Below are 16,194 nucleotides of genomic sequence, written 5' to 3'. Positions count from 1 at the left end.
CCATTTGTCCCAGGACATTGTGAACATCCTTTTACTCTGGTTGACTTTGATCCTCAAGTCATTTTCTGTTTTTTTAACCATGTTCTGCTTGATTAATAAACTTTTATCATTACAATGTTTGATTTTTCATTATTAGATTGATGTTGTTTAGGGAAAGTGGGTGAGAGGGGTTGGCAGGCTCTTTAACAGAAAGTGAGTCCCTCTGAGGTAATTGGCAAAGGAGCCAGAGGGGGAGATGCGATTTTATTTTATTTATTTGACACAGCGAGTTGTTCTGATCTGTCTGAAAGCAAATTCAATGGTATCTTTCCAAATGGCAAATACTTGAAAGGGAAGAATTTGCAGGGTTCTGGGGAAAGGGCAGAGTAGTTGGATCAATCAGTGAGTCCTCTCAAAGAGATAGCAGGGACACGATGGGCTGATTGGACTCCTCCTGCAGCCTGTGAATCTGAGCCTCCTGTTTTTGTGCAGGTTAAAAGGGACAGATTTCATTGCAGCCTCTTTCCTGTATATGTATTTAAAGAAATGGTTTCTCTTTAGCTCAGAGTGACCGATATAAAAATTGGAGGCTCATTTCCCAGTCAGTCCTCCAGCACCTTCCTGTCTCTCTATTAGTGCGATGTCCATGACAGTTTCCCAACTGGGGCACAGGCCCCGTTATTCTCAGCTAAATTCAGCCTCAGCTCTATTGCCTGGCTGTCATTGACACGAGCAATAGAGACAGAAAGGTGCCCGAGGCTCAAATGGGAAGTCAAAACTTGTGGCTCCAAACCAACACTTCAACATTTGTCAGTTAAATCCATGTTATTTATTCTGGGGGTTTTATTATTAGATTTAGGCATTGGAGGCAAAGGGTGGGAGTTTTAAAGGGTAACTTTCCCTTTCTAACTTTGCATTGGCTATAGTGTCAGCCGTGGCTCAGTGGGCAGCTCTCTCACTCTGAGAGGCCCTGTCTGCCCCTCTCGGGTGGATGTAAAAGTTCCCACAGCCACTAATTTGAAGAAGAGCAGGGGAGTTATCCCCGGTGTCCTGGTCAATATTTATCCTTCAATCAACATCACTAAAAACAGATCATCTGCTCATTACCACATTGCTGTGTGTGGGATCTTGCTGTGTATAAATTGGCTGCTGCTTTTCCTACATTACAACAGTGACTACACTTCAAAAGCGCTTCATTTTCTGTAAAGCACTTTGGGATATCCTGTGGTTATGAAAGGCGCTACAGAAATGCAAGTTTTTAAATTGAAGATTTATGTTTTCTGAACTTGTTATTTGGAACTTAATTGATTTCAGCCACCCCCAACTTACCTTTTAATAAATTCACTTTGGTTCAGACAAGGCAATTAAGGCAAAGGCAGAATTCTCTTGATATTAAATTTTAAACATTTATTCAAAGAAACTTTTAAGACATTGACTTTTACAACTTCATGTGGATGATCAGTCTGTAGAAGCGTAACCCTCTCTGGCTCCTTCTTTGACAGTAATTCTTGTGGAATTCAGCCTCGGGAGTCTGGCTCCTTCTTTGACAGTAATTTCCTTAGAACTCAGCCTCGGGAATCTTCAGTACTTGGCCAACAAGGAAGACTTTTGGAACCTCTACTTTTATCCCCAAAGTGACCATTACCGCACGTCAGAGTTGGGCCTGTTGTAACCTGATCATTGGTCAATTTGGTCACTGGATTAATTTAATTGGATCCCCAATTACTGACACCACCTCACTATCTCAGACAGGAATACAATAGAACTGTTTCATACTATCCCTTCATCTGATTCTATACAATCCCTCATTCACACAGTTTCAAATGTTGAGGCTAATCAAAGTTTGAAGTCTCTCTTGTCAGTACATTTATCCTCATTGCACATTCTTTACATACACAGCAATTAAGCTTTTACATTTTTACAGCAAATAAAACCCAGTCTCTTACTATAACTTACTGATTCATTATTGATTATGTAATTGTAACTCAATTAAGGCTCATTACTTAGTCATCTGCGACTGACTGGCAGCTAATTAATACAGTAATCTTTAATTAATACATTTGGTTAATACAATATCCACTGGTTGAAAAAGACTCTCTTATGGAAGACAATCACTTTCTTTCTTACTAACTTTGATTGGATTGAACAATGAGTCTTAGACTTGAGCCAGACTTTGGCAGGATATGATACCCTGTCACTTGACAAAATTCTGGAACAATGTTACTTTAAACAATTTAGCCTCATGCAGCAGTTTCTAGAAACAGTTTGGTTTATACAGAATGAATTTTTAAAATAAAGGTGCAGTAACGTTTCAGAGTTTAACATGGCTTCCTTAACCTTGTTACTTATAACATTGAAGATTGACGAATGATTGATTTTAAAAACTAAATATTATTAATGTGGCATACCGAGAATTTCCGACATTACAACAGTGACTACACTTCAAAAGTATTTCAAAGGCTGTAAAAAGCTTTAGGAGATTGTGTGGTCATCAAAGTTGTTATAGAAATAGATACAGAATCCCTTGAGTGCAGAAGGAGGCCATTTAGCAAATAGAGTCAGCACCGACTCTTCCAAAGAGCACTCTACCCATATCCACTCACCCGTAACCCCATAACCTAACCTGCACATCCCTGGACACTGAGGGACAATTTTGTCAGGGCTAATCCACCTAACCCATACATCTTGGAGACTGTGGGAGGAAACCAGAGCACTCGGAGGAAACACACACATTCACAGGGAGAACATACAAACACCACACAGACAGTGACCAAGGTCAGAATTGAACATGGGTTCCCTGGTGCTGTGAGGCAACAGTGCTAACTACTATGTCATTGTACCACTCAAATAAATGTAATTTATTTTTAGAACCGGTCCCCAAACTTGGACATATCACACTCGGTCCACTCACAAAGATCACTCGTAAAGACTGAGACTTGATTTTATGTAACAACCATGTCTTTCACTGCATTTCAAATACCCTGTGAAAATCCAAACACAGTATCTCATGACGGTATTTGATTTAAAACAGAATGACTTGTTGTGATTTGGGATTCATTGCCTGACAATGGTGCAGGAAGTAAATTCTGCTGTAACTTTCAAAAGGGAACTGGACAGATTCTGTGGGGAAATAAACTTGCCGGGCGATGGGACCAAATCGATTGTTTATTCAAAGAGCTAGCTTGGGAATAGTAGGCTGAATGGTCTCCTTCTTTGCCCTCTGATTCTCGTTTACATTTGAAGAAAATCTTAGACTTGAACCAGAGTTTGGCGGTATTTGGGAATTACCTGACACCCACTTCCAACGAGGGGGGTAGAAGTGGAGATGATGGAATGTTTCCAAAGGAAATTTGATGGGTTTTTGAGGGAAATAAACCGACAAGGATACGGGAATAGAACAGGGCAATCATTTGATCAATAGAAATCTACAAGTTGTGAATCTTTGGAATTTTCTACCCCAGAGGGCTGTGGGAGCTCAGTCACTGAGTGTGTTTAAAGCAGAGACCGACAGATTTCTAAATACCAACAACACAAAGGGATACGGGGATAGTGTGGGGAAAAAGGCATTGAAGTGGATGATCAGCCATGATCGTGTTGAATGGTGGAGCAGGCTCGACGGGCTGAATGGCCAACTCCTGCTTCTATATTCCAATGATACAAAGATGCGAGAAACACCCAGATAAATTAGACAAAAGAACCCTGTAACCACCATAGCCCATCTTCATGGCAACGTGGCTGCTTTGGGAACTAAATATCTTCCAACGTGCAAACAACTTTTCATTCTGTGCCTCTCGTCAAACTTGGAACCAGGTAATCGCAACGAGGCTCAAAAATGGTCAGCCCACTGGAGGCAGAGGTGTTAGACCGGCCAGTCCAGCAGAAAAAAACCCTCCAATCATCACCATTCACCAGATGTCAGAATGAACAAAATGCAGTCCTGGATGTCAGTGAGAGCAGAAACAATAACAACGGAGCCAACATCTGCAATTTATCGTGAACTTGTTGGAGTCACAACAGGTGGGATGAATCACAAAACCCCTCCCCACATTGAGAGCAGATGAATGGTCTCTCCACAGAATTAACTCGCGAGTGTCTCCGGAGTTGGGACGGATCATTGAATGTCTCCCCTGCTCAGAGCAGGTGAATGGCCTCTTCCAGGTGTGAACTCGCTAGTGTTCCTGCAGGGTGTACGGATATCTGAATCCTTTCTCTCACTAAAAGCAGGTTAACGCCTTCTCCCCTGTGTGAACTCGCTGGTGTCTCTGCAGGTGGGATAACCGAGTGAATCGCTTCTCACACTGAGAGCAGGTGAACGGCCTCTCCCCAGTGTGAACTTGCTGGTGTCTCCTCAGGCTCGATGAAGTAGTGAATCCCTTCTCACACTGAGAACAGGTGAACGGCCTCGCCCCAGTGTGAACCTGCTGGTATGTCCGCAGGTCGGATGATTGAACAAATCCCTTCTCGGACTGAGAGCAGGAGAACGGGTTCTGCACAGTGTGAAGCCGCTGGTGTGTCCGTAGGTGGGAGAATTGAGTGAATCCCTTCTCACACTGAGAACAGGTGAACGGCCTCTCCCCGGTGTGAACTCGCTGGTGTGCCCGCAGTGCGGATAACTGAGTAAATCCCTTCTCACACACAGAGCAGGTGAACGGCCTCTCCCCAGTGTGACTGCGCCGATGAGCGTCCAGCTCAGATGGAACACGGAATCCCTTCCCACAATCCGCACATTTCCACCGTTTCTCCAGGGTGGGGGTGTCTTTGTGTCTCTCCAGGTTTGTCGATCAGTTGAAGCCTCTTCCACACACAGAACACGTGTACAGTCTTTCCCGACTGCGAATGGTGTGATTTTTTTTTTCAGTCTGTGTAACTGGTTCAAACTCTTTCCACAGTCAGTGATCTGGAACACTCTCACTCGGGTGTGTGTGTCTCGGTACTTTTCCAGTCACACCGATGTTTTGAAGCCGACAGAAAAGACAACCATTTCTCCTTCTCGATTCAAAGTCCGGTGATATTCAGTTCCAAGGAATTGAGAGACTCAGTCGGATTGAGACGTGATGTTTGAGATTTCTGTCTGTAATTCCTCCTCTTCCAATATCCTGTAAAAACAATTTACAAAAGTTACTTTTCTTCTCCTCATTTTGGAGACGGTTTCCTGAGGGTAACGACAGTCTGGCCGTGGGGTTAATCCTCCGGGTCCTCAGTCTTATTGAGGAATGTCCCCTTGGTTCTATTGTGGTGGTGATTCTTTTGTATTTTTGTTATTATGGGAGGGTTTATGTGTTGTTGACTTTATCCTACTCTGGTACAGACGGGGCTTTGATCTGTGAAAGGAGCAGTTTGGGGAGACTTTGGTAAAGAGAGTTGGAGGAGGGGGTAATGGCGCACGCCCGATTGTGGTGTGAAAATCTGTTCCTGTCTCTCTGTCGCCTAACTAATGGCGGCAGTTAATCTGCAAATTTTCTCAGGGAACGTACGGGGCTTCCATCACCCTTTCAGAAGGAAAAAGATCCTCTCCTTTCGAAAGGAGAAAGTCGACATCGCTTTATTCCAGGAAACCCATCTGGATTATGAGGAACACTTTAAATTGAGGCGGGATTGGTTGGGGCAGCTTTTTTCACCTTTTTTTCATCCAGTAACAGACTTGTGGCAATGCTTATTATACACTATCCAAGCAGTCAGGGTAACTCTGCCGATTACAATGTGCATGTCAATTTCCTTTGTGCCGGTCCCCCCATCTCCCGTCCCTCCCCTCCGCCCCCTTCACTCGTCGTTTCTGGCTTCTTTCCTGGGCCCTTCACTGTACAATGGGAGTTATCTGTTATTTACAAGTGGACGGTGCCCTCCCTTCCCCCCCATTGGTGGGCCTCCCCCCTTCCATCCCGCGCACTCCCTGTCCTGTTTTAAACCTTCCCTTGGGGGTTCCTCTTCTTGTGTTTTTGTTCTCTGCTCTCTGGTCTGTCAGTTGGTTTCTGGCCTCTCCCTCCTTTTCCCAGTAGCGCCTGCCCGCCACATCCCTTTCCTGCCTGCTCCCTGTGATCCCGGTGGCTCCCAATCGCCCACCTCCCTTCCCCAGTGTTCCATTGGCCGCTGGCTTCAAACAGGTCCTGGAAAAAGTTGGTGAATGACCTCCACACTTTGTGGGAACCATCCTCTGACCCTCGGACGGTGAACTTGTTCTTCTCCAGGTGGAGAAATTCCGATAGGTCTGCCAGCCAGTCTGCAGCCTTTAAATAGGCTGTGCAGAATTCGACAAGTCTGGGGCACACCCAGAACAGGTGGGCATGGTTTGCTGGGCCCCGCTGGCACCATTCACATTTGTCCTCCATCTCCGGGAAGAACCTGCTCATTCGGGTTCGTGTCAGGTGTGCTCTGTGCACAACATTCAGCTGCATGAAACTTAGCCTTGCGGAGGAGAAGGTGGAGTTGGTCCCGTTCAGTGCTTTGCTCCAGAGTCCCCACCCTATTTCCATCCCTCGCACTTTCTCCCATTCGTCCTGGGTTTCGTCAAGTAAGGAGCGCATCCTTATTAAGAGTTGTCCGTACAGGTCCCCACAGTTTCCCTTCCCCAGACTGTCTGCGTCCAGTAACTCCTCTTGCATTGTGCTGCTCAGGGTTCCTGTGTATGTTGGTGTCTCCTTGCGGAGAAAGTTTTTGACCTGGAGCTCATCCCTGTTTGGTAGGTCCAGTCTCTCAGTCAGCTGCTCTAATGTCGCTAGTCTATTTCCCGTGTAAAAGTCCCTAACCATCAGTGTTCCCCCGTCCTGTCTCTACTTCTTGAAGGTGGTGTTGAGAACAGCTGGTGCAAACCTATGGTTGCTGCAGATGGGGGCCATGATGGACACATCGGTCAGACTGAAATGCTGCCACATCTGGTTTCAGGTTCTCAGGGTAGCTGCCGCCACTGGACTGGTGCTGGCGGGGATGGGAGTGTTGCCGTGACGAAGGCCCGGAGGGTCATTCCTGTACATGAGGACTCGTCCATCCTCACCCATTCCATGTCTGGGTCCTTTACCCATCTCCTCACTCTTTCGGCCGTGGCTGCCCAGTGATAGTATTGTAAGTTCGGGAGGGCCAGGCCTCCCATGTTTCTTCTCCATTGTAGTACTGTTTTAGGGATTTTTGAATTCTTGCCCCTTCGCACAAATGATGTTAGGTTAGGTGGGTTGACCATGATCAATGCACTGGATTATGGGAATAGGATGGGGAGTCTGCCTCTGTGAGTGCATTTTCTGAGGGTCAGTGCAGACTTGAAGAAGCGAATGGCCTCCTTCTGCACTATAGAGATTCTGTGTCATCTATATTATTTTAATTTGACTATGCTGTTTGTCTGTTATGTAATATTTTGGGGTATGCGCCCTGCATTGTTATTCTTCTGTTTTTATATAATCTTACCCTCTTTCTCCACTCACTCTGTTAACCTGTTAACTGATCTGGCATTTCATCTAGAGGCTCTTGTCGCTCAAATATCCTGCTATGAATTAATTCTGCGATGTGTTGCTTGTATTTATGCGGCAGTATCAGTTGTTCTACACTGTACCCATTTTCCATCAATATTTCTGTTATTCTGTTGCATTCATTATTTTAAAAATGGTTAAAAAACGTGGCAAAAGAAGTATTAAAAATCTGTCCAACTCATCCTTGTATATATTCAGTGACCCACATACTCCACTGATCCCTGTGGAAGAGAATTCCATAGACTAATAGCTTTTTGAGGGAAGAGATGACTGGAAATATATAAATAGCAACAGTACAATATTACACAACCAGAAATAATAGTAAATGTACTTTATTACAGACCATAATATATCAAATTTAAAAATACTGGACATATCTCTAGCTGATATTAATTTACTGTCCCATTAAATGTCAGCCATCTCCTGGAGAAACCAGCCCTTTAATTGTGATAAAAGAAAATTACTGCGGGTGCTGGAATCTGAAACGAAAGAGAAAATGATGGAAAATCTCAGCAGGTCTGGCAGCATCTGTAGGGAGAGAAAAGAGCTGACGTTTCGAGTTCAATGACTCTTTGTCAAAGTTTTGTCAAAGAGTCATCGGACTCGAAACGTCAGCTTTTTTCTCCCTACAGATGCTGCCAAACCTGCTGAGATTTGCCACCAATTTATCTTCCTTTAATTGTGAACATCAGGAAAGAGACCATCCTATTATTTATTAATTATTTTTTAAATGCATTTTATTCAAACTTGTATCAAAGTTACAGCAAATAAACACCCCGGGAAACATTCTTCCCAACAATCAACTATACGGTTTGTACAGATTTTTCTCCTTTTTCAACCCCCCCCGGTCGAACAGCTCCTCAAACATGGTCACAAACATCCCCCACCTTTTCTCAAACTCCCCTGCTGCACCCTTAACTCAGACTTTCTCTTCTCTAACCGCAGTAAGCCGTGCAGGTCACCCAACCGCGCTGCTACCCCCGGTGGCGAGAGACCATCCTTTTAGCCAGACAAATAAATGTGTCAAGCTGAGGGAGTCTTTAAGGGAGAGAGAGACCTGGGCCAAACTTTGCAGAGTCTGCACCCTCCCTGGATTCACTTCCTTTCCCTTCAGTTGCTGCAAGTGACCAATTGAAGGTGAGAATGAGAAAAGAAATGGAAAGGGGGAGAAAAGAAAATGTTTTACTCACAGATGTTGGAGACAGGAGGGAGTTTCCTTCACTTCCGCTGTGACATCACAAAGGGCACTGCCTGAATCAGCCAATAGGAATTACTCTATTCCGCGCTGTCGTCACCGGGTTCCAGTGCGCAGGCCCAGCGCTCCCCGCCCCCCACCCGTTGTTTCGCCCGGCCCTTGAACAAGGGAGAAAAAACCCGACAACAGAACCTCCTCGAGACAAGGTTTCCAGGCAACCTGTTGACGGCCAGAGCGAGAAGCCAATCGGTGATCTCCCCTGCCCACGACTGCGCATGTCCAAGGGAGGGGCGTCTGCGCATGTGCAAAGGGTAGCCCGCCTCCTGACCTTTTACTTGAGGTATTGACCAATGGAAAGAGTTGGAGGACCGGAAGGACTCTGGTCCTCCAGCTAATCAGCGCGGGCTTTGTGTGACTGCTCGATTGAACTCCACAGGGACGCAAACTTACTCTCGTCTCTAACATCTGTGAGTAAACCATTTTCTTTTCTTTCCATTTCTTTTCTCATTCTCACCTTCAATTGGTGACTTGCAGCAACTGAAGGGAAAGGAAGTGAATCCAGAGAGAGTGCAGACTCTGCAAAGCTTGGCCCAGGTCTCTCTCTCTCTTAAAGGCCTCAACCGGGACCTGGGATTCATGTCGCATTACATTCATCCCCCACCATCTGGCCTGCAAAATCCTATCAACTGTCCTGGCTTGATACAATTCACACCTCTTTAACCTGGGGTTACCCCATCTCTGGATCTGTAAAGATTTAATCACCTGCTAATGCTCGCATTCCTAGCATTGTTTGGCATCTTTGAATTTGTCTATATATGTGTTTCTGGAACAGACCTCTGCATTCACCTGAGGAAGGAGCAGCGCTCCGAAAGTTAGTGACATCGAAACAAACCTCTTGGACTTTAACCTGGTGTTGTAAGACTTCGTACTGTCTTAAAGACATTGTCATCCTTTGCTCCTCAGCTTGACACATTTATTTGTCGAGATCTTCTCAGAAGCCCAAATACGACATTCATGAACCCTGCCGCTGCCCAGCTTGTAATATAATTAGGAGCCAATTTAGCTCAGCTGGTTAGTGATGCAGAGCGAGGTCAGACTGGTCCTCCCTCATGATTGTCAGAAGGAGGGCAGCATGGTAGTGCAGTGGTTAGCACTGCTGCCTCATGGCGCCGAGGTCCCAGGTTTGATCCCGGCTCTGGGTCACTGTCCGTGTGGAGTTTGCACATTCTCCCCGTGTTTGTGTGGGTTTCACCCCCACAACCCAAAGATGTGCAGTGGAGGTGGATTGGCCAAGCTAAATTGTCCCTAAATTGGAAAAAATGAATTGGGTACTTTAAATTTTAAAAAGAAATTGATTGTGGGAAGGATGCCCTCCAGCTTTCTCACCAAACCTTTAGATAGCAGTTTCAAGTCAACATTCAAAAGAGAGATTGGCTGATAAGAGACAAACTCCCATGATACTTGTCCGCTTCAGAATCAAACAGACATAAGCCTCACAAAGAGTCGATGGCAGCATACTTGAGTCAAAGTGATAATACATACCCACAAATAGATCCAACAGTAAATCCTCAAATCCCCCGTAAAACCCACACCCACAGCCATGTGGTCCCAGCGCTTTACCTGGCTGAAGCTCCTTCATGGTCTTTGACATTGCTTCCCCAGAAAGAGTAGCATTAAGAGCTTCACGCTGGCTTTGTGAGGCCTCCGGGAGATTCAAGGAAGAGACATAATGCTCCACACCTCCAACACATCACCAGACTGCTCAGATTTGTATAATCCTGCATAGAATTCCCGAAATTCCTGTTTAGTTCCTCCGTCTTCATGACCCTTTGCCCTCCGCCAAGCCGCACAGAGAAAATCGCTCCAAAGTCGGTGTTTGTATTTGCTCCGGTTACTCCCAAACTCGTACAACTTCTGCCTCACAAACTTTAAACTTTTCTCAACCTGCTGAGTAAATTGGGAGACTTGCTGCGTTAACCTCCTTCAGCAATAGCTTACTTGGGCCTCCTTATAATTCTCCTCGGCCTTCGCCAAACAAACCTCCCAGACGCCGCCGGTTCTCCAGCACCTGCACGTTTTATTAGCAGTGTAAGAAATGACCCCCCCCCCCCCCCCCAACCCCGGCATGAGTTTTACACGTCTGGAGGGGGAAATTCTAGGGGCCGAGTTAACGGAAGAACTCAAACTCTTCCTTAAAATGTGTAGTAAATGAAGTCCTCTTATCAGGAAGGCATCAAACCTCCACTTTCTCGACCTGGGGGTGAGCCCTCGAGCAGAAGCTCCAGAAAAATGGGGGGGCGCGGGGGGGGGGGGGGGGGGGCGAGGTGGATTGGTCCAAAATTATAATGTTTCCTGTGTTGCAGGAGGACACCAGGTGTAGGATCGTCTTCGACACAAAAAAGTTGTTGATTCTAGTATGACATTGATGTGGGGCTGGAAAGAACAGAAAATCTCCGCCCCTCAGGTGCAAAGTTCTCCAAACATCCACATAACCCACCTCCTCACAAGCCGATGCTACACCCTAGCTTGAAGTGTGGGGGGTTCTTGGTAACCGGGAGCTTATCTACCAGAGGATTTAAGTGGCAGTTGAAGTCGCCAACTACAAAAATGTTAGTTGAAGCTAACTCTGCGAAATCCACAAAAGCCTTCGCAATTAACTCCGGGAGTAATTCGGGGATCCATAAACATTCATTATTGAAACAACATCTCCATGCTCCAAACCTCTAATGACCACATATCTATCTGCTTTGTCCTTCGTGCAGGTTTCAACTTTAAAAGGGATATTTTTATTAATAAAGATTACCACACCCCTGCTACTTGATGAAAAAGAGGCAAAAAAACCTGCCTCACCCAATCCCGCCTCAATTTAAAGTATTCCTCATCACAGAATCCCTACAGTGAAGAAGGAGGGCATTCGGCCCATCATGTCTACACCTGCCTTTGTAAGAGCACTCTCCTTAAGCCCTTGCCTCCAGCCTATCCCAGTCACCCAGTAACCCTACCAAACCTTTGTGAACACTAAGGGGCAATTTACATGGCCAATCCACCTAATCTGCACATTTTTGGAATGTGTGAGGAAACCGGAGATCCCGGAGGAAACCCGCACAGACACTGGGAGAATGTGCAAACTCCACACAGCCAGTCACCCGAGGCCAGATTTGAACCTGGGATCCTGGAGATGTGAGACAGCAGTGCTAACCACCATGCCACTGTGTCGCCCCGATTGAGTTTAACCTAGAAAGAGTTTCCTGTAATAAAGCTATGTCGACTTTCTCCTTAAGAAAGGAGACTATCATTTTCCTTCTGATAGGGTGATGGATGCCCTATACATTCCCTGAGAAAATATGGGTTGGATTGGATCCGCTGGTGTCTCAGCAGGCTGGATAATTGAGTGAATCCCTTCACACACAGAGAGCAGGTGAATACTCTCTCCCCAATGTGAATGCGTTGATGAGCTTCCAGCAAACATGGGGCTCTGTATCCCTTCCCACAATCCGAACATTTCCACGGTTTCTCCATGTTTTGGGTCTGTGAGGGACAGAGATTTACAGCTTTTGGGGAATGGAAGAGGAAAGAATGTTCCATAGAAACTAGAATTGTCTGTTCTGAATTTCTATCCTGTACTGACAGTGATGTCTTTTGTAAATTGTTTCTGCAGGATATTAGAAGAGGACGAATTACAGACAGAAATCTCGAACGTCACGTCTCAATCTGGCAGAGTCACTCGATTCCTTTGGACCTGAATATCATCAGCTTTTGAATCTAGAAGGAGAAATGTTTGCCTCATGTGTTGACTTCAAAAGATTTTAAACATCAGTGTGACTGGAAAAGCATCGGGACACGCACACACCCGAGTGAGAGTGTTCCAGAGCACTGACTGTGGAAAGAGCTTTAACCAGTTACATTGCACCATTCACAGTGGGGAGAGACTACACGTGTTTGTGTGTGGTCAAGGCTTCAATTATCCAATCTGTGGAGACACAAGGAGATCCAAAACATGGAGAAACCATGGAAATGTTCGGATTGTGGGAAGGGATACAGAGCCCCATGTTTGCTGGAAGCTCATCGACGCATTCACACTGGGGAGAAGCCGTTCACCTGCTCTCAGTGTGAGAAGGGATTCACTCAGTTATCCAACCTTCACAGACACCAGCGAGTTCATACTGAGGCAAGGCCATTCACCTGCTGTCAGTGTGGGAAGGGATTCACTCAATTATCCAGCCTGCAGAGACACCAGCGGGTTCATACTGGGGAGAGACCGTTTACCTGCTCTCAATGTGGGAAGGGATTCAAACATTTATACAGCCTGCACACACATCAGCGAATTCACATTGGGGAGAAGCCATTCACCTGCTCTCAATGTGGGAACAGATTCAGTGCGTTATCCAGCCTGAAGTCACACCAGCGAGTTCATACTGGGGAGAGGCCGTTCACCTGCTCTCAGTGTGGGAAGGGATTCAGTCGTTCATCCAACCTGTGGACACACCGGCGAGTTCACACTGGGGAGAGGCCGTTCACCTGCTCTCAGTGTGGGAAGGGATTCACTGAGTTATCCCACCTACAGACACACCAGCGACTTCACACTGGGGAGAAGCCATTCACCTGCTCTCAGTGTGGGAAGGGATTCAGACATTCATCCACGCTGCAGAGACATCAGCAAGTTCACACTGGGGAGAAGCCGTTCACCTGCTCTCAGTGTGAGAAGGGATTCACTCAATTATCCAGCCTGCAGAGACACCAGCGGATTCACACTGGGGAGAGGAAATTCACCTGTTCTCAGTGTGGGAATGAATTCACGCAATTATCCAGCCTGCAGAGACACCAGCGGATTCACAGTGGGGAGAGGCCGTTTACCTGCTCTCAATGTGAGAAGTGAATCACTCGATTATCCATCAGAGACACCAGCTGATCTGATTGTAACCTCAACTTCACATAGATCATAGAGTCATGCAGCACATAAAGGCCTTTCGGCCCATCGAGTCTGCGCGAGTCCAAAACAACCACTTAACCATTCTAATCCCATTTCCCAGCACTTGGCCTATAACCTGGGCATCACAAGTGCCGATCTAAATGCTTCTTAAATGTTTTGAGGGTTTCTGCTTCCACGAGCCTTTCAGGCAGCGAGTTCCAAACTCCCACCACCCTCTGGGTAAAAAAGCTTTTCCTCACATCCCCTCTAAACCTCCTGCCTCTTATCTTAAACCTGTGCCCCCTGGTCACTGATCCCTCCAGGAAAGGGAAAGGTTTTTTCCTGTCTACTCTATTTATGTCCCTCATAATTTTTTACATCTCAATCATGTCCCCCCCTAGTCTTCGCTGCTCCAAGGAAAACAATCCAAGTCTATCCAATCTCTCTTCATAACTGGTACCTGGGACTTCGATGTTGTGGCCATTTCGGAGACATGGATAGAGCAGGGACAGGAATGGATGTTGCAGGTTCCGGGGTTTAGGTGTTTTAGTAAGCTCAGAGAAGGAGGCAAAAGAGGGGGAGGTGTGGCGCTGCTAGTCAAGAGCAGTATTACGGTGGCGGAGAGGATGCTAGATGGGGACTCTTCTTCCGAGGTAGTATGGGCTGAAGTTAGAAACAGGAAAGGAGAGGTCACCCTGTTGGGAGTTTTTTATAGACCTCCTAATAGTTCTAGGGATGTAGAGGAAAGGATGGCGAAGATGATTCTGGATATGAGCGAAAGTAACAGGGTAGTTATTATGGGAGACTTTAACTTTCCAAATATTGACTGGAAAAGATATAGTTCGAGTACAATAGATGGGTCGTTTTTTGTACAGTGTGTGCAGGAGGGTTTCCTGAAACAATATGTTGACAGGCCAACAAGAGGCGAGGCCACGTTGGATTTGGTTTTGGGTAATGAACCAGGCCAGGTGTTGGATTTGGAGGTAGGAGAGCACTTTGGGGACAGTGACCACAATTCGGTGACGTTTACGTTAATGATGGAAAGGGATAAGTATACACCGCAGGGCAAGAGTTATAGCTGGGGGAAGGGCAATTATGATGCCATTAGACGTGACTTGGGGGGGATAAGGTGGAGAAGTAGGCTGCAAGTGTTGGGCACACTGGATAAGTGGGGCTTGTTCACGGATCAGCTACTGCGTGTTCTTGATAAGTATGTACCGGTCAGACAGGGAGGAAGGCGTCGAGCGAGGGAACCGTGGTTTACCAAGGAAGTGGAATCTCTTGTTAAGAGGAAGAAGGAGGCCTATGTGAAGATGAAGTGTGAAGTTTCGGTTGGGGCGATGGATAGTTGCAAGGTAGCGAGGAAGGATCTAAAGAGAGAGCTAAGACGAGCAAGGAGGGGACATGAGAAGTATTTGGCAGGAAGGATCAAGGAAAACCCAAAAGATTTCTATAGGTATGTCAGGAATAAGCGAATGACTAGGGAAAGAGTAGGACCAGTCAAGGACAGGGATGGGAAATTGTGTGTGGAGTCTGAAGAGATAGGCGAGATACTAAATGAATATTTTTCGTCAGTATTCACTCAGGAAAAAGATAATGTTGTGGAGGAGAATGCTGAGCCCCAGGCTAATAGAATAGATGGCATTGAGGTACGTAGGGAAGAGGTGTTAGCAATTCTGGACAGGCTGAAAATAGATAAGTCCCCGGGACCTGATGGGATTTATCCTAGGATTCTCTGGGAGGCCAGGGAAGAGATTGCTGGACCTTTGGCTTTGAATTTTATGTCATCATTGGCTACAGGAATAGTGCCAGAGGACTGGAGGACAGCAAATGTGGTCCCTTTGTTCAAAAAGGGGAGCAGAGACAACCCCGGCAACTATAGACCGGTGAGCCTCACGTCTGTAGTGGGTAAAGTCTTGGAGGGGATTATAAGAGACAAGATTTATAATCATCTAGATAGGAATAATATGATCAGGGATAGTCAGCATGGCTTTGTGAAGGGTAGGTCATGCCTCACAAACCTTATTGAGTTCTTTGAGAAGGTGACTGAACAGGTAGACGAGGGTAGAGCAGTTGATGTGGTGTATATGGATTTCAGCAAAGCGTTTGATAAGGTTCCCCACGGTAGGCTATTGCAAAAAATACGGAGGCTGGGGATTGAGGGTGATTTAGAGATGTGGATCAGAAATTGGCTAGCTGAAAGAAGACAGAGGGTGGTGGTTGATGGGAAATGTTCAGAATGGAGTACAGTCACAAGTGGAGTACCACAAGGATCTGTTCTGGGGCCGTTGCTGTTTGTCATTTTTATCAATGACCTAGAGGAAGGCGCAGAAGGGTGGGTGAGTAAATTTGCAGATGATACTAAAGTCGGTGGTGTTGTCGATAGTGTGGAAGGATGTAGCAGGTTACAGAGGGATATAGATAAGCTGCAGAGCTGGGCTGAGAGGTGGCAAATGGAGTTTAATGTAGAGAAGTGTGAGGTGATTCACTTTGGAAGGAATAACAGGAATGCGGAATATTTGGCTAATGGTAAAGTTCTTGAAAGTGTGGATGAGCAGAGGGATCTAGGTGTCCATGTACATAGATCCCTGAAAGTTGCCACCCAGGTTGATAGGGTTGTGAAGAAGGCCTATGGAGTGTTGGCCTTTATTGGTAGA

At 46.1% G+C, this 16,194-nt stretch overlaps 1 protein-coding gene across 2 annotated transcripts in view; it reads left to right on the top strand.

Annotated features, from left to right (window-relative positions):
- Positions 1-14,320, top strand: part of LOC140419850 (uncharacterized) — a 67,912-nt gene extending 53,592 nt beyond the window's left edge. The window contains exons 1-2 of one of the 2 annotated variants that reach the window (XM_072503903.1): positions 9,028-9,095; positions 12,287-14,320. In XM_072503903.1, coding sequence (XP_072360004.1) covers positions 12,626-13,504 — 879 coding nt within the window. In that variant the 5' untranslated portion in view covers positions 9,028-9,095; positions 12,287-12,625 and the 3' untranslated portion in view covers positions 13,505-14,320. Of the gene's footprint in view, positions 1-9,027; positions 9,096-12,286 lie in introns of those variants that run through there. The other variant, XM_072503904.1, reaches the window with a different exon arrangement.
- The last annotated feature ends 1,874 nt before the right edge of the window (positions 14,321-16,194 follow it).

Source organism: Scyliorhinus torazame, chromosome 5 (assembly GCF_047496885.1).
Source record: "Scyliorhinus torazame isolate Kashiwa2021f chromosome 5, sScyTor2.1, whole genome shotgun sequence".
NCBI classification, from domain to species: Eukaryota; Metazoa; Chordata; class Chondrichthyes; order Carcharhiniformes; family Scyliorhinidae; genus Scyliorhinus; species Scyliorhinus torazame.
This window is presented reverse-complemented; position numbering and strand designations above follow the sequence as displayed.